The 26,734-nt window shown below is 40.2% G+C and overlaps 1 protein-coding gene across 2 annotated transcripts in view; it reads right to left on the bottom strand.

Moving 5' to 3' along the window:
* MAP10 (microtubule associated protein 10) overlaps window positions 1-24,801 on the bottom strand; it is a 118,998-nt gene extending 94,197 nt beyond the window's left edge. Inside the window, exons 1-2 of one of the 2 annotated variants that reach the window (XM_057530338.1) lie at window positions 22,258-24,801; window positions 21,883-21,935 (exon numbers count right to left, since the gene is read on the bottom strand). In XM_057530338.1, coding sequence (XP_057386321.1) covers window positions 21,888-21,935; window positions 22,258-24,762 — 2,553 coding nt within the window. In that variant the 5' untranslated portion in view covers window positions 24,763-24,801 and the 3' untranslated portion in view covers window positions 21,883-21,887. The other variant, XM_057530337.1, reaches the window with a different exon arrangement.
* Window positions 24,802-26,734: the final 1,933 nt, after the last annotated feature.

The raw sequence follows: 26,734 nt of genomic DNA, 5'->3' as shown, positions 1-26,734 counted from the left end.
TTCCTAGACATAGTGCCAGGAAAATTCAATCGAAGGAGAAACTTTTTCCCACCGGGCAGTATATATACTGTTATCAGAACTCAGAAAATAATAAGCAAAGTGCATTTGAATGGGAAAAAAATTACTTTTCTTCAGTAATTCTAACTTTCAAAATGTGTAGAGGAAGACATTCAGAGCTAATGGATTGATTTTAGTGAGCTAGGCAAAAACTGATTTGGATAAGCTGCACTTCAATTAATCTGAAATGAAAGCTGTTGGGGCAGAAAAAGGATACAGCTAATAGAAGACATTAAACTCATGCTTTTATTAATCCAAGAAATAGAGAAATAAAACTACCCTTCACAATGAGAAAAAAATCTGAATATTTTCCAAAATAAAATTTGTTTCAAAAGAGCTACGTGGAGGTTTTGGTCTCATTGTATCGTGGAGGTTTTGGTCTCATTATATATCAATCTTTAAAAAAAAGCTTGTGTAGTAGATTGTTTGAAAAAATAACAACTCCAATTATTCTCTCCCTGTGTCCACACCCCTTTGCAACGTAAGTTTGTAGCTCCTTGCCTAAGTGGCAAAGTCTCTTTTCCTACCACTTGAACTTGCTTTGACTGACAGATGAGGCAAATGTAATGTGTCAGTTCCAAGTTTAGTATCAAGAGGCTTTGCACAATTCTGTTCATTCTCTTGGAACCTCACGGCTACTGTGTGAACCAGCGTGGGCTTTCCTGCTGAATGCTGGGAAGTCACGTGGAAGAAAGCCAAGGTGCCCCAGCTCACTGAGAGTCAAACCTTTAGGCCAAATCATCCAGCCCACCTGCAGGTCGCCGCAGACTCGCGAGTGAGCCTGGCCACTCCAGCCAAGTCAGAGCCACTCACCTGACACCTGGAGTCATGAACCCCTAAGTCTTGAGGTGTTTTTTCACACAGCAATAAAAAACTGATGGTTCACCCATTAACAAAAGTTTCACCCCCTTAGTTATCAAAGAAATTCAAACTAAGACAGCAAAAAGTATGACAATTATCACCTTTGACATGGGTAAAGATAAGCAAGACTGTTCATACACAGGGTTTATGCTTATATAGAGAGCTGAATCATGCAACCTTTGGGGAAGGTGATTTGGCAATACGAATCAGATTTTCAAATGTGCCAGCTATTACACTTCTTAAATTTTACTCTTAAAAAATTACATACATATGTGATGATTTGTCAATCTCATTTATAATACTAAAGTTAGGGAATCAATTGGGATGTTCTTTAACAAGGGGGGAGTTTAAAAAATATACTATGGTATATCCATACAATGAACACTAAGTAGTCATTCAAAATTATAATATTTATATATGTTGACATGGAAATACCATCACATTTTTATTAGTATTAAATGAAAAAAGAATATAAAGAATATAAATAGGATGATTTCCTTTTTCTCATTTAACAAAAAATCTCTACATGTAGAAACTGTCTAGAAAGATATATGTCAAAATATCAGTGATTCTCTCTGGGGATGGGATTACAAAAGATTTTTCATTTTCCATTTACACATTTAAATCATTTATTGTTAAACAAAAGTATGTATTGCTTTTCAATTCTGAAAAATCCATTCTAGTTTTAAATAGCTTTAGACACTTTTATAAGGCACAGTATCAAACTACATTGACCTGACTGATTGCAAACATAGTTGCTGACAAAAACAAAGAAATGTATTTCTAATTTTCTGAAGGATTCTTCAGAATTAATAAATACCTCCTAAGTGTAAACAGGTATAAAATTCAGAGATTTACCTTTTTTTTTTCCCCCATAAGTATCAAAGGGACAGTTTTTCAGACACCAGGAATGGCCTGGAAAGTCTCTGGTTTTCAAACAGAGGTGTTTGCCCCAGCATAACTAAAGAACACCCATCATGGCAGAGACTTAGTTTTCCATCTTAATCAAATTGAGAGGACTTTTTTAGATCTCTGTATGAGGCCTGGAAATGAAGAGGGAACTAGTAAAAAATTAATCAAAAGTAATAATAAAGTACCTACAGTGTATAAGAATTGTTTTGGTTGCAATGGACAGACTTACCAATCCAAAGCTGTCTTGATTTTTTAGAAGTGAATTTACTTGCTTATGTATTGTAAGAGTCCATGAATTAACTATTTTCAGATGTGTGAGAAGGACCCAGATTCCTTATTTCTCTGAGTGCTGGCTCCATCTCTAGGAAGACTCTCTCCTGATTGCTTCCAAGATGGCTTACAACACACTTCATCATTCAGACCCAGTGGGAAAAAGAGACTGTTTCTCCCAGAACAGTTTTAAAACATTTCCTGATGTGGAATCGTATGCCCATCCGATTATTGTTGCCTGGGAGAGGAAATATGCTTGTTTTAAACTAGCAGTGGGATTGACCTCATCAAATCACATTGCTCAAGAGTGGGGGTTGAGGGGCTGCCCCAGAGGAAAATTATGGTAAATATTTTATCCGAAGAAAAGTGAATGATTCTGAGTAGTGAGATTAATAGATGTTCACTATAGCCCTCTGGAAGATTATTTAGACAGTAAAAAGAAGTTTAAAACACATCCTTAGCCACAAAAGTTGCCACAAAGGCAGTGAGGAATAAACCACAGACACATGAAAAAATAATTGCAATTAAAGACTGACCATACTCAGTGGTAAGTTAGTTGTACGAATAACAAATGTGTCTCAGAGGAGGAGACAATGCTGCATGTTTAGATAATTATCCAGACGTCATCCCTTCATCTAACATTTCTAGTAACAGCATGATGGTTTAAAATATTCTTGCCCAATCCAAGTTTTTTTTGATTCTTGACTTTTTGACCACATTATTAAGTGATTAGTCTTCAGGCTTTAGACTCAAGATCTGAGGCTTTGAAATAATTTTTCTGGGATTGCAATAAAAGTAATAATTTGATTACCATTTGAAATGCTTTTCCATTGGGTTTTCATGTCTTTCTTTCCTTTTTTTTCTTTCTTTTTTCTTGAGCACATATAATAGAAAACATCTTTGCGATTATCCCCAAGTGCTGAAACTTCAATTTCCATTGTGTAATTGACATTTCCTCTGCAGCTAAGTGGTTTTTCTGGATGCTCAATAGGCTAAGAACATCTAAGTGCTGATCGTTCCCTCAGGGGGAAAAAGGGGAATATATATATATATATAAAGTCTCTCTCTCTCATTTTGTTTTTTTGTTTCTTTTTTAAGAAAATTATCTCTTTGGTTTCCATTGCCATTTATCGTGAACCTCTCAAGGAAACACTAACTTTTTTTTCCCATTTGAATATTTAAATATCTACTCATTGAGCAAATATTTCTCAAATGCAATTGTGTGCCAGAATACAAAGGGCTGTATTAAAAACTAGGTATATAGTGGTGAACAAAACAATCATAAGTCTGTCACACAAAGTTTACAGTTGAGTGAAGAAGACAGAAAATAAATAAGCAAAGAACCTAGACAAATAGAAAAGACTGTTACCCTACATACTTACACCTTGTAATAAAGGCATCAACAGGGGGCAATGATAGGAAACAATGGGGCATGGGCGAGGTGGGATGGGAAAGCTAACTTGGTGGGATTTTCACAAGGCCTCTCTAAGGAAGTGATATGTCAGCTGAAATCTGAAGGATAAGAAGGCACAGGTGCAGAGTAGAGTAACCGTGTTCTACAGAGGGGATCATGAGATCATTCCAAAGGGAAAGCGACAAGCAAAAGTCCCGAGGTGTGGACGAGTTCACCGTGTTCAAGGAACAATGGGAGGACAGTGTGCCTGGAGCATCAGAGCACAAGCTGGGGCCACTGTGTGATGGATTCCAAGAGGGAGACAGAGGTCCAATCATACAAGGCCTTGTAGGCCCGTGACAAGGAACTTGTATTTTACTCAAAATCTAAGAGAACACCATTAGTGAGGTTTAAGCCATGAAGAGATATGACGTGACTTATGTTTTTAAAAGATTTGTGCAGTGAATAGATTGAAAGAGGCAAGAGAAAATTGGGGAGACCAGGGAAGAGGCTGCTATCTAGTCCTGGGGAGGGGAGAAATGGCTCATTTCAGGATGTGTGTAGGAAGCAGCATCCACAGGGTGGATGGGGGCGGAAGGGGGACAGATGGGAGGATGCTGACATTTTCTGCCTGGAGCCCCCTGAGAGGTGAGAGGCGGTGACGATTGAGGCTGGATGGTCCCATCAGTCAGGGTCCGGGCACTCGAGCAGGGTGAGTGAGGAAAGCTGAATGAAGGAGCTATTTAGGAAGGTGTGGCTGGTTTCAGCAGCGTGGCAACTTCCCTCTCCTCCCGCCCTCGCACCTGCTGTGGTGCCGCCGCTGACCGACCTCAAACAGGAGCTGAATCCAGTTTGTCTGCAAAGGCAGCAGAGCCAGAGAAGAGAGGTGGAGAGTGTGTGTGAAGGTGCAAACGTAGAAGGTTCAACACAGAAAGCTAACCTGGGACTATGTCGGGGGATAGGAGTCAGGTCACAGTTTGCACCTGTTAAGCTGGGGATACTCTCTGAGGCTGGGACCGGACGTCATCACCAGCTAGGTGGTTTTGGAAGTGTTATTTGATAAAAAAGAATGAAATTCACATTCAAGATGGCAGAGTAGAAGGATGTGCGCTCATTCCCTCTTGCGAGAGCAATGGAATCACAACTAACTGCTGAACAATCATCAACAGGAAGACACTGGAACTCACCAAAAAATATACCCCACATCCAAAACAAAGGAGAAGCCGCAACGAGACGGTTGGAGGGCTGCAATCACAATAAAATCAAATCCCATAATCAGTGGGTGGGCGACTCACAAACTGAAGAAAAATTATACCACAGGAGTCCACCCACTGGAGTGAAAGTTCTAAGCCCCACATTAGGCTTCCCAACCTGGGGGTTCAGCAACAGGAGGAGGAATTTCTAAAGAATCAGACTTTGAAGGCTAGCAGGATTTGATTGCAGGACTTTGACAGGACTGGGGGAAACAGAGCCTCCAATCTTGGAGGGCACACACAAAGTAGTGTGCACAGCAGGACCCAGGTGAAGGAGCAGTGACCCCACAGGAGACGGAACCAGACCTACCTACTAGTGTTGGAAGGTCTCATGGAGTGGTGGGGGGTGGCTGTGGCTCACCGCGGGGACAAGGACACTGGCAGCAGAAGTTCTGGGAAGTACTCCTTGGCGTGAGCCCTCCCGGAGTCCATTAGCCCCACCAAAGAGCTGGGTAGGCTCCAGTGCTGGGTCACCTCAGGCCAAACAACCAACAGCGAGGGAACCCAGCCCCACCCATCAGCAGACAAGTGGATTAAAGTTTTACTGAGCTCTACCCACCAAAACAACACCCAGCTCTACCCAGCACCAGTCCCTCCCATCAGGAAGCTTGCAAAACCCTCTTAGATAGCCTCATGCACCAGAGGGCAGACAGCAGAAACAAGAAGAACTACATTTCTGCAGCCTGTGGAACGAAAACCATATTCACAGAAAGATAGACAAAATGAAAAGGCAGAGGACTATGTACCAGATGAAGGAACAAGATAAAACCCCAGAAAAACAACTAAATGAAGTGGAGATAGGAAACCTTCCAGAGAAAGAATTCAGAATAATGATAGTGAAGATGATCCAGAACCTTGGAAAAAGAATGGAGGCAAAGATTGAGAAGATGCAAGAAATGTTTAACAAAGACCTAGAAGAATTAAAGAACAAACAAACAGAGATGAACAATACAATACCTGAAATGAAAAATACACTAGAAGGAATCAATACCAGAATAACTGAGGCAGAAGAGCGGAAAAGTGACCTGGAAGACAGAATGGTGGAATTCACTGCCATGGAACATAATAAAGAAAAAAGAATGGAAAGAAATGAAGACAGCCTAAGAGACCTCTGGGACAACATTAAACGCAACAACATTCACATTATAGGGGTCGCAGAAGGAGAAGAGAGAAAGGACCTGAGAAAATATTTTAAGAGATTATAGTTGAAAACTTCCCTAACATGGGAAAGGAAATGGTCACCCAAGTCCAGGAAAAGTAGAGTCCCAGCCAGGATAAACCCAAGGAGAAACACGCTGAAAACACAGTAATCAAACTGACAAAAATTAAAGACAAAGAAAAATTAATAAAAGCAACAAGGGAAAAATAACAAATAATATACAAGAGAACTCCCATAAGGTTAACAGCTGATTTCTCAGCAGAAACTCTACAAGCTAGAAGAGAGTGGCATGTTATACTTAAAGTGATGAAAAGCAAGAACCTACAACCAAGATTACTCTACCAGGCAAAGATCTCATTCAGATTCAATGGAGAGACCAAAAGCTTTAGAGACAAGCAAAAGGTAAGAAAATTCAGCACCACCAAACCAGCTCTACAACAAATGCTAAAGGAACTTCTCTAAGTGGGAAACACAAGAGAAGAAAAGGACCAACAAAAACAAACCCAAAACAATTCAGAAAATGGTAATAGGAACACACATATTGATAATCACCTTAAACGTGAATGGATTAAATGCTCCAAACACAGGTTTGCTGAATGGAAACAAAAACAAGACCCATATATATGCTGTCTACAAGAGACCCACTTCAGACTTAGGGACACATACAGACTGAAAGTGAGGGGATGGAAAAAGATATTCCATGCAAATGGAAATCAAAAGAAAGCTGGAGTAGCAATACTCATATCAGATAAAATAGACTTTAAAATAAAGAATGTTACAAGACACAAGGAAGGACACTACATAATGATCAAGAGATCAATCCAAGAAGAAGATATAACAATTATAAATCTATATGCACCCAACATAAGAGCACCTCAATACATAAGGCAACTGCGAACGGCTATGAAAGAGGAAATTGACAGTAACTAAATAATAGCAGGGGATTTTAACACCTCACTTACACCAGGGGACAGGTCATCCAGACAGAAAATTAATAAGGAAACACAAGCTTTAAATGACACAATAGACCAGACAGATTTAATTGATATTTATAGGACATTCCATCTGAAAACGGCAGATTACACTTTCTTCTCAAGTGCACACAGAACATTCTCCAGGATAGATCACATCCTGGGTCACAAATCAAGCCTCGGTAAATTTAAGAAAATTGAAATCGTATCAAACATCTTTTCCGACCACAACGTTATGAGATTAGAAATAAATTACAGGGGAAAAAACGTAAAAAACACAAACACATGGAGGCTAAACAATACGTTACTAAATAACCAAGAGATCACTGAAGAAATCAAAGAGGAAATCAAAAAATACCTAGAGACAAATGACAATGAAAACACAGCAATCCAAAACCTGTGGGATGCAGCAAAAGCAGTTCTAAGAGGCAAGTTTATAGCAGTACAATCCTACCTCAAGAAACAAGAAAAATCTCAAATAAACAATCTAACCCTACACCTAAAAGAACTAGAGAAAGAAGAACAAACAAAACCCAAAGTTAGTAGAAGGAAACAAATCATAAAGATCAGAACAGAAATAAATGACATAGAAACAAAGAAAACAATAGCAAAGATCAATAAAACTAAAAGCTGGTTCTTTGAGAAGATAAACAAAATTGATAAACCATTAGCCAGACTCATCAAGAAAAAGAGGGAGAGGACTCAAATCAATAAAATTGGAAATGAAAAAGGAGACGTTACAACAGACACCGCAGAAATACAAAGCATCCTAAGAGACTACTACAAGCAACTCTATGCCATAAAATTGACAACCTGGAAGAAATGGACAAATTCTTAGAAAGGTATAACCTTCCAAGACTGAACCAGGAAGAAACAGAAAATATGAACAGACCAATCACAAGTAATGAAATTGAAACTGGGATAAAAAATCTTCCAACAAACAAAAGTCCAGGACCAGATGGCTTCACAGGTGAATTCTATCAAACATTTAGAGAATAGCTAACACCCATCCTTCTCAAATTCTTCCAAAGTATTGCAGAGGAAGGAACACTCCCAAACTCATTCTATGAGGCCACGATCATCCTGATACCAAAACAAGACAGAGATACTACAAAAAAAGAAAATTACAGACCAATATCACTGATGAATGTAGATGCAAAAATCGTCAACAAAATACTAGGAAACAGAATCCAACAACACATTAAAAGGATCATACACCACGATCAAGTGGGATTTATCCCAGGGATGCAAGGATTCTTCAATATATGCAAATCAATCAATGTCATACACCATATTAACAAATTGACAAAGAAAAATCATATGATCATCTCAATAGATGCAGAAAAAGCTTCTGACAAAATTCAACACCGATTTATGACAAAACTTCTCCAGAAAGTGGGCACAGAGGGAACCTACCTCAACATAATAAAGGCCATATACGACAAACCCACAGCCAACATCATCCTCAATGGTGAAAAACTGAAAGCATTTCCTCTAAGATCAGGAACAAGACAAGGATGTCCACCTTCACCATTATTCTTCAACATAGTTTTGGAAGTCCTAGCCACGGCAATCAGAGAAGAAAAAGAAATAAAAGGAATCCAAATTGTGAAAGAAGTAAAACTGTCACTGTTTGCAGATGACATGATACTATACATAGATAATCCTAAAGATGCCACCAGAAAACAACTAGAGCTAATCAATGAATTTGATAAAGTTGCAGGATACAAAATTAATGCACAGAAATCTCTTGCATTCCTATACACTAACAATGAAAGATCAGAAAGAGAAATGAAGGAAACAATCCCACTCACCATTGCAACAAAAAGAATAAAATACCTAGGAATAAACCTACCTCAGGAGGTAAAAGGCCTGTACTCAGAAAACTATAAGACACTGATGAAAGAAATCAAAGGTGACACAAACAGATGGAGAGATATACCATGTTCTTGGACTGGAAGAATCAATATTGTAAAAATGACTATACTATCCAAAGCAATCTACAGATTCAATGCAATCCCTATCAAATTACCAATGGCATTTTTTACAGAACATGAACAAAAAATCTTAAAATTTGTATGGAGACACAAAAGACCCCGAATAGCCAAAGCAGTCTTGAGGGAAAAAAACAGAGCTGGAGGAATCAGATTCCCTGACTTCAGACTATACTACGATACTACAGTAATCAAGACAATATGGTACTTGCACAAAAACAGAAATATACATCAATGGAAGAGGATAGAAAGCCCAGAGAAAACCTATGCACCTATGGTCAACTAATCTATGACAAAGGAGGCGAGGATATACAGTGGAGAAAAGACAGTCTCTTCAATAAGTGGTGCTGGGAAACCTGGACAGCTACATGGAAAAGAATGAAATTAGAACACTCCCTAACACCATACACAAAAATAAACTCAAAATGTATTAAAGACCTAAATGTAAGACCGGACACTATAAAACTCTTAGAGGAAAACATAGGAAGAGCACTCTTCAACATAAATCAGAGCAAGACCTTCTTTGACCCACCTCCTAGAGTAATGGAAATAAAAACAAAAATAAACAAATGGAACCCAATGAAACTTAGCTTTTGAAAAACAAAGGAAACTCTAATCAAGACGAAAACCCTCAGAATGGGAGAAAATATTTGCAAACAAATCAACGGACAAAGGATTAATCTCCAAAATATATAAACAGCTCATGCAGCTCTATATCAATAAAACAAACAACCCAATCCAAAAATAGGCAGAATAGACATCTCTCCAAAGAAGACATACAGATGACCAAGAGGTACACAAAAAGCTGCTCAACATCACTAATTATTAGAGAAATGGAACTCAAAACTACAATGAGGTATCACCTCATACTGGTTAGAATGGGCATGTTCAGAAAATCTACAAACAACAAATGCTGGAGAGGGTGTGGAGAAAAGGGAACCCTCTTGCACTGTTGGTGGGAATGTAAATTGATACAGCCACTATGGAGAACAGTATGGAGGTTCCTTAGAAAACTAAAAATAGAATTACCATATGACCCAGCAATCCCACTACTGGGCATATACCCAGAGAAAACCATAATTCAAAAAGACACATGCACTGCAATGTTCATAGCAGCACTATTTACAATAGCCAGGACATGGAAGCAACCTAAATGCCCATCAACAGATGAATGGATAAAGATGTGGTATATATATACAATGGAATATTACTCAGCCATAATAAGGAATGAAATTGGGTCATTTGTAGAGATGTGGACGGACCTAAACACTGTCATGCAGAGTGAAGTAAGTCAGAAAGAGAAAAATAAATATCGTATATTAATGCATATATGTGGATTCTAGAAAAATGCTGATGAACTGGTTTGCAAGGCAGAAATAGAGACACAGAAGTAGAGAACAAACATATGGACACCAAGGTGGGAAGGGGGGGAGGGGGGTGGTGGTGGGATGAATTGGGAGATTGGAATTGACATGCATACACTAATATGTATAAAATAGAGAACTAATATGAACATGCTGTATAAAAATAAAATTTTAAAAGTGTTATTCATGTTCATATGTAATGGGTTTACTAATGTTGCTTTTAAATGAATTCACTACACATTTAAAAAACTTCACACTTTCAATTTCTTGGCAATGTTGATAGAAATAATCCACATAAACACAAGCTCTTTGGAGTACTCAATAATTTCTAAGAGTTTATAGGGTTCAAGAAGTTTGAGAACTGCTGGCTTAGACAGCATAAAAAAAGAAGGGAGTGGACTTGCCTTTCTAGATATCAGTACTTATTGTAAAGTTACAATAAACATAGCAGTGAAAATTAAAATGTCTACTCTTTACCAAGTTTTGTGATAGAATATGAAGAAAGGTGCTCTCATATGCTGGTGGCAGCACAGTACATTGGTTCAACTACTCTGGAGAGTGATTTGGCAATGCTGAAGATGTGTATACCATAGAACCTGGAAATTCCAATTCGAGGTATAAAATCCTAAGGAAATTTGAGCACATGTGCACAGAGGGACAAGAATGTTAATTGCAGCATTGTTGGTAATAAGAAAAATCTGGAAACAATCTACATGCCCCCTCCCATGGGAATGGGAAGGGTATACAGTAACCCAGAGTAACAGTTACCCCTTGGAAAGGAGGGCAAAGAAATGGAGAGGAAGCAAAGGGGCTTTCATTGGTAGCTGTATGTTTTCTTTATATGAGAGAGAGAGAGAGCGAGAGCGAGAGCACGTGCAGGCAAGCAAGCACGGCACAATGCCAGCATGGGGTTAAATCTGGGTAATGTGTACACAGGACCTGGTTGTATTACTTATTCTTCTCAATGTTTAAAATATTACACAATAAAAACAAGTGAATGGGCCCACAGATTGGAGACCAGACACATTCATTCAAACACATTCTTGTTCTTCAAAATGCACATGGTGAAACTGGCTGCCCCTCGAGAGAATGCTACAAATTTAAATTCAGGTACAAAGTGGTCTAGATACACACCATAGTCTAGCTCTTCCTAACACTTTGAGTGTCAAAGGAAGTGTTATTTGTTGTGAGTTTTATAACCAAGCTATTTCAAGAAATGCAGTTGAAGCACAGAGATCAGAATATTTCAGTCTTCTGGTGCTTCTTAGGAGGGGCCATATGTTGGAATAGCTGTCAGCCAGAAAAACATCCGCTACACAAAGGTACCCGGATTCTGGGGAGTCGGCTTGCGTAACCAATCTGAGAGTAAATCTGGAGAACAAGGTTGACATCAAGGATGAGCAGGGTATCTTCCTGGTCTGTGGGCAGCTCATTCTTAACCAAGGTGGACCTAAGGATTATCAGCCAAATGAATTGGTTGGAGGAATCAACTAAAAATTTTGATCTTGATTTATTACTTAGGATCACAGGGGACGAAGTAAGTTAGTTTCATGGGTCACTATTCCCAGGGCCCTAGCCCCCAGATTTCCGGGTGGCAGAGCTCTTAGCTAAGTGGTGAGGCAGACAAAGTATATAAGACCCTAATTTGTAAACTATGAATAGATGCAAGTTTTAATGACTGTTTCTATTCAATTCCACCAACATCCATTAAACATATACTTTATGAAAGGGGCTGCAGTAGGCTCCTTGCTGGGTATGAGGGAGGAAAACAAAACTGAATAAGACATTCTCAACACATACACATGTAGAAGGTGCCTGGCACAGGGAAAGTGAGTTTTATTTATTAATTATTTTAAGCCAGAGCTGCCGATTGCTTTTCCGTAACGGGACATAGAACATTCTCCAGAAAAGTTCTTGGACTCTTCTCACAACCCTACAGAGGTCTCTGTTACGTAAACATAAGTATATACATCCACAGGCCTTAAGAATCAGATCCGTGTCTTGATTCGATGGAAACTGAGAGAAAAGAAGTAGATTTGCACGGGGTTCAGTAGGTTTCAAAGAACAGGATCCAGCCCATGACTCCTTCCCTTTAGATGTTTGAAATAATTAGGAACTCTGATGTTTTAGGATTGTTTCAGTCAAAGTTCCCTGCCAGGAAACGACCCTGAAGACCCCATAGCAAACAAGAAAAGGTTCTTAACCTGTCCTAGTGGCCCTTGCTCTGCACAGAGTGTCTAGATCATCAGGGGGAAGGGCTTTAAGACAACTCCAGATCCAGCCACTCTGTGAATGCGAACGTGTGCGCAAAAACCAAAGTGACTTGCACCCTCGCAAACTGTGGTGGAATCAGGACCACGGAAGCATCTGGTCTTCGCATGCCACACTTTGTCACCGCAGTAGGAACCATGGCAGCTGAAAACCAAGGTCAATTAGTTAGCAGGTTGGCCTGGCATTTGTAAGCAGGAGAGGCCACTTAAATAAGACCAAGTAAGCATCTCAGGACCCTGGTCCTTTGGGGTGGCAGAGCTCATAAGAGTTTGATGCTGGATCTCCTGGTAACATAAATATGTGGAGCTGGCACAATCTACTGGAATATAATAGGAGAATCATTATATTTGTTTTCCAAACTAGAGCTGTGGGCCACAGTGGTTACACACACATATCCCCAGATCATCTGCAAAACGAACCATATTGAGGAAATAGCACGACTGCAGGAGTTTGCAACTAGTGCTAAAGAAACATTATGGAGAGCGCCAGTCCTTTAAAAAATCCGTAGAAATTATTTTAACTGACAAGAATAAATAGGAAACAGTTCATAAATGGTTATGTATTGTTCGATCATCTTTGTTATGCACTAAAAATATTGTATGCAGAATTACATTAGTTCTACCTCCAAAGAATTGCTATGAGTAATTACGTATAAAAGTTTCAGGGGCTTCCCTGGTGGCGCAGTGGTTGAGAGTCTGCCTGCCCATGCAGGGGACACGGGTTCGAGCCCTGGTCTGGGAAGATCCCACATGCCACGGAGCGACTAGGCCCGTGAGCCACAATTGCTGAGCCTGCGCGTCTGGAGCCTGTGCTCCGCAACGGGAGAGGCCGCGATGGTGAGAGGCCCGCGCACCGCGATGAAGAGTGGCCCCCACTTGCCGCAACTGGAGAAAGCCCTCGCACAGAAACGAAGACCCAACACAGCCATAAATAAATAAATAAAATAAAATAAAATAAAAATTAAAAAAAAAAAAAAGTTTCAGAAGCCAAATTTATCATTAGCGTGAAATGTAGGCATTTTAGTTCAGACTGTAAATTTAAAAATTTAAAGATAATATTCAGATCCTACAGAGGAAATATATAGCCTCCACACGGTATTCTCAAGTATGATACACACCAGCCATGTCCAGAAAGGCTGTGCTAAAGCCTATGTGCATTGCAGAGTCAAGTAGAAAGCCTGTAGGCCATTGGCTGTGCCTCTACCAGCTTGGAGTAACAGCCAGGGCCAGCTGCAGAATCTGGGGGGCTCAGTGAAAAGTAAAAATGCAGGACTTGTTCAAAAAACAGGGAGTGCCTAAAATATAAAGCTTTTCCCTTTCTTCCAAGGTCTCCCTCTCAACTTTTCACAGTGTTTTTATTGGCTATTTGTATTAATTTTTCTATGGCTGCATGACAAATTACCCCAAACTTAGCAACTTCAAACAACACCTGTGTACTACCCCATGGAATCTGTGGGTCAGGAGTCCAGGCATGAATAGCTGCGTCCTCTGTCCAGGGTCTCACAGGCTTCAGTCTAGGTGTTGCCCAGGGCTGGGGTCTCATCTGAGGTTCGAGTCCTGCTCTTTCAAGCTCATGCTGTTGTTGGCACAAATTATTCTGTTTTTTTCAGCTGCAGGACTCATGGTGCTTGTTTATTCAAGGCCAGCAGAAGAAAGAGCGTTTTGCTTCTAACCGCTTTTAAAGGGTTTGCCTGATTAGGTACGGCCCACCTAGGGTAATCTCACTTTGATTTACTTTATTTTTAAATTTTATTTAGTTATTTATTTATTTTTGATTTACTTTAAAGTTAACTGATCAGGGGCTTTTTTAAAATTTCCATGTCTTTATTTTTATTATTTTTTTACATCTTTATTGGAGTATAATTGCTTTACAATGGTGTGTTAGTTTCTGCTGTATAACAAAGTGAATCAGCTATACGTATACATACAGCCCCATATCCCCTCCCTCTTGTGTCTCCTTCCCACCCTCCCTATCCCACCCCTCTAGGTGGACACAAAGCACCGAGCTGATCTCCCTGTGTGATTAGGGGCTTTAATTACATGTGCCAAACTCTTTCACCTCTACCATATTCTATTAGTTAGAAGCAAACTACAGGTCCTGCCGACATGCAAAGGGAGGGATTGTACAAGGGCACAGGTCACTGGGGGGTCATTTTAGAATTCTGCCTCACTGTTTAATGTCTTTCAAAGTAAAGAAAAATTAAAACCTTAAACAATTAACATAATTTTTACTGTTCATCTTTATATTGTGCAACGTCCGTTTTAAATATGAATAGAACATTTACTTGTATGTGGAATCATCAAAATTACACAATTGGCATCTTGTAATGTTGACGTGCACACAGACAGTGGAAATGCTGCCGCAACTAAACTAACTCAAGTGTTCTATTTCACTTCTTGATACCTGCACATCCCACCAACACCCTCCACCACTGGCTTCCTGATGACTAAGGAAGAGCTGGAAGGGCAAGGAACTCTGGGTTGCTCTATCTTTCTCTGCCCTTCTGTGTCATCATTTTCAACATCAGTGGTTGGCTAACACAGGGAAGTAACACGAGCGAGAAAATATATGATGGGGTTCCTTGGTCATTCACGCTTCTTGGAACAGCACTGCCTTCTTTCTGAGCTTGAAGCCAGCTCTGGCTCACACAGAGAGCCTGCCTCTCGGGGCTGCCCAGGTGTAGATGGAATGCGCTCACCTGATTTGTGTTAAGTCTCACTGAGCTCCCACATGCAGTGAGTCCCGTGGAATTTTGTGCTTTTGGGGTACCACGGACACTGTATGCAAACAGGGCAGCAAAGCGATAAATATACATGTTGTGCCTCTTTACTCTGGCACATGCGCCATTGTCCCATCAGACTTGAATTTCTATGTTTACACAACACAAAGATAAAATTGTTAAGAATTTCAAGACAGTGATAACAGAACCTTAAACCATGTGCAGTGCCCTTCTGAGCAGAAGGTAATTGTCTACGGAAGCCGTACAGCTATATATGAGTGGGGTGGGAAGCAACAGGGGTGGACACACACATGGTACACATCTCCCCTGCTAATGTGGATGTACTGCTGTCTCATTAGACTCCACTCGAAAACACAAGCGCAAAGAGAAAATTATTAAGAATTTCAAGATGACAATAGCAGAGCATTAAACCCAGTGTGAGGCTCTTCTGAGTGCAGGGTTTATGCAACTGCATAGGCGGCATTCCCATGAAACCAGCCCTACTAACATTTTTCTGAGCCCCTCCTTTTTAGGAGGACATCAAGTACAGCTGGATCATTCTTTAGGTTGCCCACCAGGAAGGCTAACCCATGGCTATTCGTGTACGTGTCTAAAAGTGTGGAAGTTCACGAGGCAGCTCCTCTGACCTACCCTACTTCTGATGAGCCATACCTTTTGCTGCCTTCACAGTTGTCAAGAATCTATCTTCTTTTCTATAATGTAATCAGGTTCCTCACTTCTAGTTGAGGATCAGGCAATAGGGCATGGGATAGAAGGTGGGGCTTCTTTTTCTTTTTTTTTTAATAAATTTATTTATTTATTTATTTATGGCTGGATTGGGTCTTCGTTGCTGTGCGCGGGCTTTCTCTAGTTGTGGCTAGTGGGGGCTACTCTTTGTTGTGGTGAGCAGGCTTCTCACTGCAGTGGCTTCTCTTGTTGTGGAGCACGGGCTCTAGGTGCACGGGCTCAGTAGTTGTGGCTCACGGGCTCTAGAGCGCAGGCTCAGTAGTTGTGGCACACGGGCTTAGTTGCTCCGCAGTATGTGGGATCTTCCCAGACCAGGGCTTGAACCCATGTCCCCTGCATTGGCAGTCGGATTCTTAACCACTGCACCACCAGGGAAGTCCAAAAGGTGGGGTTTCAATGGCTAAGTTCATCAAGGAGAGGGAAGTATAGCACTGAACTGACACGGAGATTAGCAGTTAAATTCAGGAGGCCAGTGGGTTCATGATGTCCTTTAGTTAGGAGGACTCATGTGTCAGTCACCTGGTTTCCGGCAAGCACAGGTGGTACCCATGTGTCAGAAGTGCTGCTATTATTGTGTCTCACCATCAGGAGAGCATCTTCTGGTACACATCCCCTACCTGGACTTGACCTGCACTGATGCTGCATTGATAATGAACATTATTAAGAAAGTCATATTGGATGATGTCACTATTGCTGCACTTTCACCAGGATGATTGATTTCTCCATTTTATAGGTGTGAAAATTAAGCCCCAGAGAGACTTGCCTAAGATTAACAGGTGAACGGAGGAGCCAGGACTCTAACAGGTCTCCAAACACAGAGGCCTTCCCTGTGGCACAGAGGATAAATTCCCACATCTCTAAGTCAGTTCATTTTTTGGTTAGTGTTTTCAATATGAATGTTATAGAAAGTCTGCCAGACACACAGTTCGGGTTTGCTATGACCCCAGTTTGACACATGAAGTGGCACCTTTTAATGGAAAGAGGGGGGCAAGAGAGTAGCAAACTTCATTATTTGGGGCCACATTCCTTATTTATAAAATGAAGGAGCTGAACTAAATGATTTCCAACGTATCTTCTAGCTCCAAATTCCTATGAATTCAAGCTTTCTTTTCTGTCTAAAAATTTCAGCTGCTTTTTAATACCACACTGGGATTCAGTATAATCATATTCTCAGCATAGAGATGGGTATTTCTTTGTTGATGCAGGAGAGCATACCTTTGGTTTAGTAAAAACAATTGAGTTAGAGCACTAGATGCAAGACAGTGTCATCTGAAAATAAAAAAATGTGCCTCCCTAAATATCTGGCTTCTGGCTACTACAGAGGGAGTCAGGGATACGGAGAACTTTGCTGACAAGATGCCAGCAGTCACACTTGGAACTTTTTCAGATGATTAGAAAGATCTCTTCCCCCAGGTTAACAAATACTGTCCCAAAGTACTTGGAAATACTCTTAAGAATTCTGGATATGCAAGCAATCATTTTCAGACCAACTCTTCTGACAATAGGTTCCTCCGCATCTAAAGCAATCCATTATTTTTTTATGTCATTCTGAGTCCAGAATTCCACCCCAATTCTCTCCACAGCATTGACACCAAAATCACAAGTTACGAAATACAGTCCTCCAGGCAGTTGTTGGGTGTGAAACTCTCTGTAACTGAGCAGCTTCCCTTAATGAGACAAAAAGCAAAACCCTCCAAGGTTTTCTAGGAGATAAAAGCTGAAGGAGAAATCTCTGGGTAGAAAAGGGGTTGTCTTTTTTCTCAGTCTTTCACTATGTAGACCCTGGGGGTTTACTGCTCCTCCTTTAGGGTTTCAGCTCAGTTAATGAGTCACAACCAAATCCATTTCCAATTGCTCTCACAGCTCAACTATAAGATCCTTCAAAAAGAACTATATTAAAACCAAGAAGAAAACAGAAAATAAACGAATAAAACAAAGTATCCTAAATAGTCAAGCTTGCAAGTATAGGTTTCTAAACCTGTAATAAGTGACTCATATACTGACTCATGGACCTGTTCCATTCCACATGCTTTCTTTCACCTTATGACCTTCAGCTGTTATCTTGTACCATTACTTGGGAGTTTATCTAATCTCCCATCCTGGCCTGCTCCTGGACAAACACATTCTTTATTAAAACCCAAACCTTTCCAAGGATTCCTGCTGCCAGGGGTTCTCCCACTCAGTTACAATGTCAAATGGAACGTTTGTTTTAACCATTTGGAAGGAAGAGTTGATTTCCTGACTGAGGTTTTATTGAAAATATATCCCCCTAGGGCAGGCACACAGATACCGTGGTACATTCTCTGTACTATTAAATACACCAACACTCCCAGGCACATTCACTGTCATATATGCTAGATCAATGGTATTTGATTCAATCCCCAACCTAATCCTGTAATGAAGAAATAACCTCAAAATCATATAACACATGATCAAAGACGCAAACACCATCCATCTGCCTCCAAAGACCAGGGTTGTATCGCTTTAATTTGCCACTAGGGTTAGTGGTCTCTCCAATAAAATTGAGAAAGGCCCTGTTAACATGTTTTGCTGTCCAAGGCGAAAATATTCGTTTTCCTCTGTGGCCCCAGCACCTTTTCTAGTAGATAACCTTTAGCCCAGGCCCAGCCTCTCCATCACGCCGAGGGTTCAGTTTCTACCGCCCGTGTCCCATGACCTACTCCTTCCCAAGGCCTGCTGACTGAATTTGACGTTTATCTCAGGCTCTGTTAAAAAACACCATCTTCTCGTCTCTCCAGCAGCACCTCACTGGGCGACGTTGAAGAGTAGATTTCTAGCCCATTTTTGGCCAACCTAATCCCATCTGCTTTGTATCTTCCAGATCTCTGGGGCTACTATGGGTTCATTCTTATTTTTACATCTCTTATCTCATTTCAGTGGGATTTTGAAAGGAAAGGACCATAACCTTCCCTTAATACACAATTTTAAAGCAAAAAAAAATTCTTATCTGAATTTTCTATTTTTTTCTAGAATTTATATATATTATTTGTATAACAGAGATATAAGTAATATTTGGAAAATAAGGAGATATTTCTACTACTATGGCTTGGCACTCCAACCTAATAATGTTCATCCTGAAGTCTAGTATTTCCTGGCATGACAGTTAGATCTCTGGAGAAAAACATTAAAAATGCCTTGGTCCTTAACCAAGTAAACTATCCTGGTATTGTTTTAGGTTAAAAATGAGAAGAGGAGAATCCAGCAAGTCTTGTCTCACAAACTGTCATTCTGTACAACTCTCTAGATACTTTAATCCAAATTAAAACACAAATAGACTGAAGGATGGCTATGTATCTAGGCCCAAGGACAGTTTATGAGTAGGCAAATACAAACACTATTTATCTAATAGACAAATATAAATATGTTTATCTTATTTAGATGTTGCTTTGTTATGAAATTTCCTTGCCTTGCCAACAATACAATGTGATAATTAAAAACTTTTTAAAATTTATAGTCTTGACCTATATGTTTGCAACAAATAAAAGTCTGGTTTCTAAGTTTCCATAATAAATTCACTGCTTGTACAGGCAAAAAAATTAAACTGAGATGTGAACCGGTGGCTCTCACCAGAAAGCCACAAGGGCTTGAGGGTTCAGTACCATTGTTCTTTGTATCTAAAGATGTCCTCAATAGCATGCACATAACTGGAGAAAAAACCAACATATTGGATGGATGCATCTGCACAGGCCTCTTCAAATCTGCTTATAGTAACAGTTCAAAGGACTTGTCATCACTGACAGCTGCCTCCTAAGCTGCAGGGTAGGCCCTACCCTTATTTCTGTGGCTCACCCCCAATTCAGCTCTGCCCACAGCAGTTTAGATACCTAAGATGCTCAGAAAGGCTGGATTGCAGGAGCTTAGTTTTACCAACAACTAAATGACAGTCGCCTTTATTTATGACCCTGAAATACTATTTCATGTTTCAATGATTTTAAGGCATTAAGGAGATAAATAAGGCTTCAGAAGTAGTATCCATTATAGTATTCTTAAAGAACTAAGTTTACAGATTTTAGAATTAAAACATGAAGTACAGTTTGAAGATAGGACGCAAAGAGGAAGTACTAAATACACAGGAACAGGTATTTTCACTAGAATTAAGCTAGAAAAACCACCACCACAATTTTAGAAATAAGTATTCACGGAATAACTCAAAGAGAAGCTTATTCAACTACTCAATTTGTAATTTAAAGTACACTAGTTCTTTAGTCTTTGTTGTACCTTAAACACACTGAATTCATTTCCCTCACCTATTCTCATCATAGACAACGACTTACTCTCAATCAAATAAAACAGTTTTTAAAGAATTATTTCTCTCATGATTCTGATATTGCTTATATTTTGTCTCCTCCATAATAATGAAAACTTGCTGACAATTTACAGATGAAATTGGTGTCATTTGACTATCTAGCTACAGAACCCACCAGTAAATTATTTTAATTTTGTGAGATGATACACTATATGCTTTATATTTACCGAAAAATTAAGACCATAAGCCATTAGCCATTAAACATTATTTCATATTTCAAAACTTCCACTGGTATAATTTCTGTACCTCTAAGAAATTATTTCAGTAATTTAAAATATTCAAAATGTCATGACTACTTACTGGCGCTCATTTATAAATTAAAATACTCTACTGTTTCTATGATTATGCTTGACATTTGAAGCTCCCTACAATCTGGGACTTTTCTTACTCAACAAATTTTCTTTCGACCACTCTGTAGTATGACTCTACCGTTCTAATCAAGATTAATATTTTCACAGTCCCGTGAATACATCAGGCTCATTCTCATCATCATTCTTTATTCATATTGTTCCTCAAAATATAGCATCATCATCTCTTACCATCTATCGAAATTCTATCTACTTTTATGATCATTCAAAAGATAACACCTACATAATTATTTAATTACTTATAAAGGAAGGAAAATTAGGGCCTCACCTCATACATCCAAAAATATTCGCTATATTAAAAAATTAAGGGTAAAAATTGAAATATAACAATATTTACATAGAAGAACACATATGTAAATATCTGAACACAAAATAAGGTCTAAGTATAAAATCAATGGAATAAATTATAAAGAAATGATCCCTAGACTTCATAAAAACAAACTGTCCTATATTAATAATAACTTGAACAAGCTGAAATGACAGTAAACTGAATTTCTACACAAGAAACTGCATAGGAAGACACTTTTTTAGTTCCCTTCTCCAAATACTTCAGAGAACACCTAAGGGTATTCCAGCAAAACAAAAATACTACAGTCAAATAACCATGTCTCCAATAAGGATATTTTTAGGGTTTCTGCTTGTTTTTACTGCTCAATTCTAATCCCTTCCGTTAGGTATTTTCAATGCATGGCCATCATTTATTTGTCCAACAAATGCTTTTATTGAATCCCAGCCACATGCCAGAGACTGTACCAGATACTAAGACCACACTGGTGTGCAAGACAGATACAGTCCCTTCCACCACAGAACTTAAACCTATCGTAAGATAAACATTAACCAAGTAACCACACACACAAATTGCGGTTTAACAAAAAAGCATATAGAGCACTATGACAGCATATAAAAAGGACTTCACCTATTGGAGATATGGAATGTGTACGTGTCCAGGAAGATTTCCCTGAAGAATTCCTATCTATATACAACAGTAAGCTCTTATAACTGCTGGCGCTATATCCTAAATTCTTTTGTATCTTTCTGCATCTCATACAGTAAGTCTTCTATATTCGGTAAACAATTTATTGCCATTAAAATTTGAAGCTATCTTTATTAACGAGCCTTTTCAAAGGTGTGCATGAAGTCAGCTTTAGGATGCTTTAATAGAGACAGTTTAGGAAGATACTTTCATTCTTAGAAGATTAAACAACTGAAATCTTACCTGGGTTATAAGGTGATCCCATGATCAATCTTGTCAGATTTAATGGTAGAATCCTATTTAAACACCAAAGGAATGACACTTACATTCTGAAAAATTATATACATAAATTTATGTACTAAAAATAATGTACAGCTATTAAAAATTGTTTCACTTACACACAGGTTATAAAACAAACTAAATGTTATGTAAAAGCACATATTTTCACACTGTATATCCTGGAAGTTTATTTATTACTAATTTGCAAATATCTTTGCATTGCTTGGAAATGTTTAGTGAACCAAGGTCATCATTGTCTTCTTCGAAGTGAGCTAATGTACTGCTGTCCAGGACATTAAGTTCTAGTTCTGACAAATTAGAAGGCAGATAAGAACTCACTTGAGATGTCCAAGGTGACTGGCTTTTTTCTGAGGACTTGCAACCTGTTCTTGTTTTACGTTTAGTAGGGATGTCTTGATTCCTCTTTAGAACTTTAGAATTATGCATACTATTTTGGTCTCTCTGGTTTTCTTTTTCCTCAGTCCAGTGTGATGAAGAGAAATCACTGGTAGAGATATTAGACGCTTCCTCCAAACTTTTATCTTGAGCCTTTGAAATATGAAATCTTTTATATGAGAGTACTGGGGATCCAGCTGAAAAAGGTGGGCTAAGAATAGAAGTCTTTTCACTGCTATTTTTCCTTATGGACAACCTTGTTTCACTGGACTTACTTGTCTGTTGACTATGTTTTGGATTTTCTGTCCCCGGACTGCTATCACGAGCTTGTAAAATTCTGCTGGTGTCTTCAGAACAGCAAGGACTGGTGAAGTCATCTGAATACTTTAGTTCTGAGATGCTTTCAGAGCAACTACTTGTACTTGGATTATTTTCATTCATATCAGCAGTCAGAATGTCATTAGAAGTGATTTTGACCTGTTTATCATCTATTTCTTTATCTTCTACAATTCTGTCAACTACTGCAACCCGTTGGAAATCACCTGGACTTTGGACTTTCGCTTCCACCCTTCTACCCAAAATATTTGTATGAATAAACCTTTCTGAGACAATGGAATGTGCAGGACTCACAATTTCTTCCAATAAATCATCAGCTGTCTTTTCAGTTGCACATTTCCGTTTAGTTTCTTTAGTTGTGCTGGGGTCATCAAAAACTACACTAATTGGCTTTGAGGTATTGCTATTTTCAGCAAAAGATGCATCTGAGTCTAAAAACTTATCTTTAGGCAGTTGATGTGGCTTCTGAGGTTGTTCTGCAAAACTTAGTATCTTAACCTTGGATGACGGAATTCTGAGTTTTGCACCTAACATTTGTGCTTGCATTTTTCTATACTGTTCTCTCTTTTCGTGTACTACCAACATATCAGGATTTGTTTGCTTTAAACGTAGCTTAAGTGTGTTTGTTAAGCCATAAAGTAGCTTCCCCCTTGGAACTCTTTTGGGGGGGACACCACCTTTCTTTTCAAAATATTTACCTTTCTTATGATTTTCAGTTTGGTTCTTTTTATACTGAAGACTCACTGACTTTTCATTTTCCCCCAGAGAAAGCTTATCCTTAGATTCAGATTTACATGTGGATTTGGCAGAAGATTCTGGTGACTTCTCGTCCTCAGTTCTATATAGCCAGGCTAAATGAGGATGTATATGAGTAGGGCTTGCCATGGGTTGGTTGTATAACAAGGACAACTCAACCAACAAAGCACTTAACAAAGGCAGCTGCCTTACAGTATTGATCCTATTTTGTTCAGTTTGAGGATGGTAAGTAGTTTGGTTGCTTGCTCCTACATCCTGAATATGTGCAGGATGTATAAGCACTGGAGGCCTCTCACGTGTTGCAAAATTTGTATGTTCTGGAGGATTAGTATGTGTTGGGGGATTTACAAGTTTTTCTTCCGGAAAAGTACCATCCAATTCCTCAGGTGCATTCATTTGAGGCTCAATGGTGATTTCACCCTGTTTAGGAGGTGTCTTTTCTTGGGTCACATGAGTGTAATACAGAGGAGGAGGGCAAATTATGTTGGTTTCAATGTCTAACTCTGTGACTTCCTGATTTAGGGGGCTAACACTCCTCTCACTGCTACCCTTTGAACAAATAACGCAGTTGGTTTTGCCATTCTCCACAGAAGCCGTGTAATCAGAGTTGGCCTTGCTGTGGAAGACTCCGTCCTTCAAATCATTCCCTGCCGTTGAGATTTTTACATCCACCAGAGGTTTATCAGCATCTCTTGGGCTTGGCTCTGAGTCTGGCTGCCGCAGCTGCTGGTTTTCCTGCAAGGTTTGGGGACTGACCTCCACTCCACCTCCTGTGGAAGCGACTGGCCTCTCCAGATGGCCCAGCAAGCTGCTTCCCAGGTCAGTCAGGCGGTAGCCCAGGGCAATGTGCCCAATCCGCTCCCCCGCTTGGTTTTGCAGAGGGAAACTTCCCCGATGACCCTGGGAGCAGCCGGAGGCGAAGGGCCCCAGGACCTTGTGAGCCGCGGCGGCCAGAGAGATGCTGCAGGCCCCCAGGAGCTGCGGGGCAGGGGTCGGGCGCCCGGGAGGCAGCTGCAGCAGCCAGGTGTAAAGCGGAGTCCGAAGGAGCAGGCGGTGCAGGGTGGCGGGCTGCAGGCGGAAGAGACAGGACTTGCCGCGACCGAAGCTGACCAGGCCGGGCCGAAGTTCCGGGGCGGGGGCGGCGGGGCCGCCGGGAGGGTAAACCAGCAGCGTGGGGAAGTCCAGCAGGCGGAAGGCCACGGCGGGGCACAGGCCGCGCGAGGACCGCGGCGGCGACGCCTCCTCCTCCTGCTCCTCCGCCGCGACCACGGGCGGCGGCGGCAGCCCGACTTCAAGGCGCACCCAGTCTACGAGCAGCTCCAGCGAGAAAAGCCGCTCGGACAGCGCGGCCGCCATCGCTGTTGCCCCGGGGACGCTGTGAGCCGGAGGCTGGAAGTCCATGGTTCTCGCGAGAAACAGGGAGAACCTGGCGCTTGTCTTGTTCTCTCGCGAGACTTGCTAGGGCGCCCCCCACCCCCACCCCGGGCACGTCTGAGCTGTGGCAACCGTGGGAATTTTCGCTGCTCACTGTATGTCTTTGCTTTCCAGATCGGTGTTAACACAGTGCTTATGATAATAGTGAGGCTACGAATGGAAAACAAAAAACAAAAAACAGGCGTATTCTTTGGTTTGGGTCACGTTTTATCACTGCAGGTCCCCTGCAAGTTTGGAGTCAGTTCAGATCTATCAGAGGAATATTAAAAGTAAATCAGGGCTCCCTTTCCAATCTCCAGGCTAAAGAAAGCCAGCTAACTGCCCGCAGCCGGTCTTCTCTGCTGCTGGTCTACTCAAAAGATGAGGACATGGCTCTGGAGCGGCTTGGGAGCTCTGTCTGAGTGTGGTGGCGCTGGGACACGCACAGTGAGTGGGGCCACATTTCCAGCCGAGCCATCACCGTGTAGGAGAGTGATGTCAATGACTCCCATTCAACAAAACTAATGTATTTACGTAAACACGGGGGTGGAGGAGATCTTACAGCCCTATCCCAGATTTTAAAGGAGACATACTTCTACCCTCAATAAGCTAGCTAGGTTGAAACCAAAGCTGATAAGTGGCCTTGAATGCCATAGCAAGGAATTTGGACTGTATTCTGTATAAGTTGTTTTGAGTGACTAAATGTTATTATATCTATGTTCGGAAATGTAGCAGTACAGATACAAAGGAGGATTCTGCTAATACGAAATTGAATTCAGAGCAGTCTTTTTGGGAGGCTGTTGCAGGGGTCTAAGGAGAGAGAATTGTGGCCTGAACGTGTTTAGGGTCAGTGGAGTTGAAAAAGAAGTGACAGATATAAGAGGTATTTGTGATAGCAGAGTTTAGAACTTGGTGACCCTGAGAGAGAAGTTATGGGTGAAAATTTTCTGCTTCTGCGGGAGAAAAAATTGAGGAGGCACAGATTGGATTTTTCAAAGTTGCTTTGGGCTTTGGGGATATGTAGAGTTTGAGATGCCTGGGGGACATTACGTGAATATGTTCTACTTTAGGCAGCTTTATAATTTATAGTTAAATTATATTACATTGAACGCAAAAACAGCACTGTGAAGCCCAAAAACAAATACACAATTGGAAGGGCTTGGTCTTTAGAGTGAGCTCGTGAGGGAGCTTTCATTGCAGTATGTAAGTAGAAGATACTGCTCCTGGCCTTCAGAATCTTACTATCTACTTGCAGAGGAAACTTATCAAGTGACATGCTTAATGGATGGATGATGTAGAGCAATAAATTACAGCATGTTTACAAGTAAAAAGCAATGAGGTATTGAGTCCATGTGTGCCAGACAAACACAGTAGGTAAAATTCCGCATTGAAGACATCCTGCAGTAAGTGTTTTGAGTAAGGTTAATAACGTGGAATATTAGCACTTTGTATGCGGACAGAGAAACCAATGTACCTCCTGTATAAGGACATTACTTCTATAATATATAAGGTTTCTACAGGGCTAATAATTTCTCTGCCCAGACACTCTACATCACTGGTATTACAGTACATGAATAAGATTTTATAACTGTAAATAATGTAAATAATGTTAAATGTAGTGAGTAAATGTTTAGCTATGACAATTAAAATTTTTCTATGTTCATAGGCCAAACATGGAAAAATAGCACAGAGCAGTGGATGAGAGCCTCAATTTTGTAGGCAAACTACCTGGCTCAAATCCTGGCTCTGTGACCACATACTAGTTTCTTAACAGTTTGTGAATTGTTTCCTCATCCAAAAAATGAGGTAGTTATAGTGTCAACTTCATAAATATAAGTATTAAGTGAATTAATAGTCACAAAATTCTTAGAAAAGTGCCTGGCACATAGTAAATACTTGTTAAAATAAATGTTAT

The sequence above is a fragment of the Balaenoptera acutorostrata genome, chromosome 16, assembly GCF_949987535.1.
Source record: "Balaenoptera acutorostrata chromosome 16, mBalAcu1.1, whole genome shotgun sequence".
Classification (NCBI taxonomy): domain Eukaryota; kingdom Metazoa; phylum Chordata; class Mammalia; order Artiodactyla; family Balaenopteridae; genus Balaenoptera; species Balaenoptera acutorostrata.
This window is presented reverse-complemented; position numbering and strand designations above follow the sequence as displayed.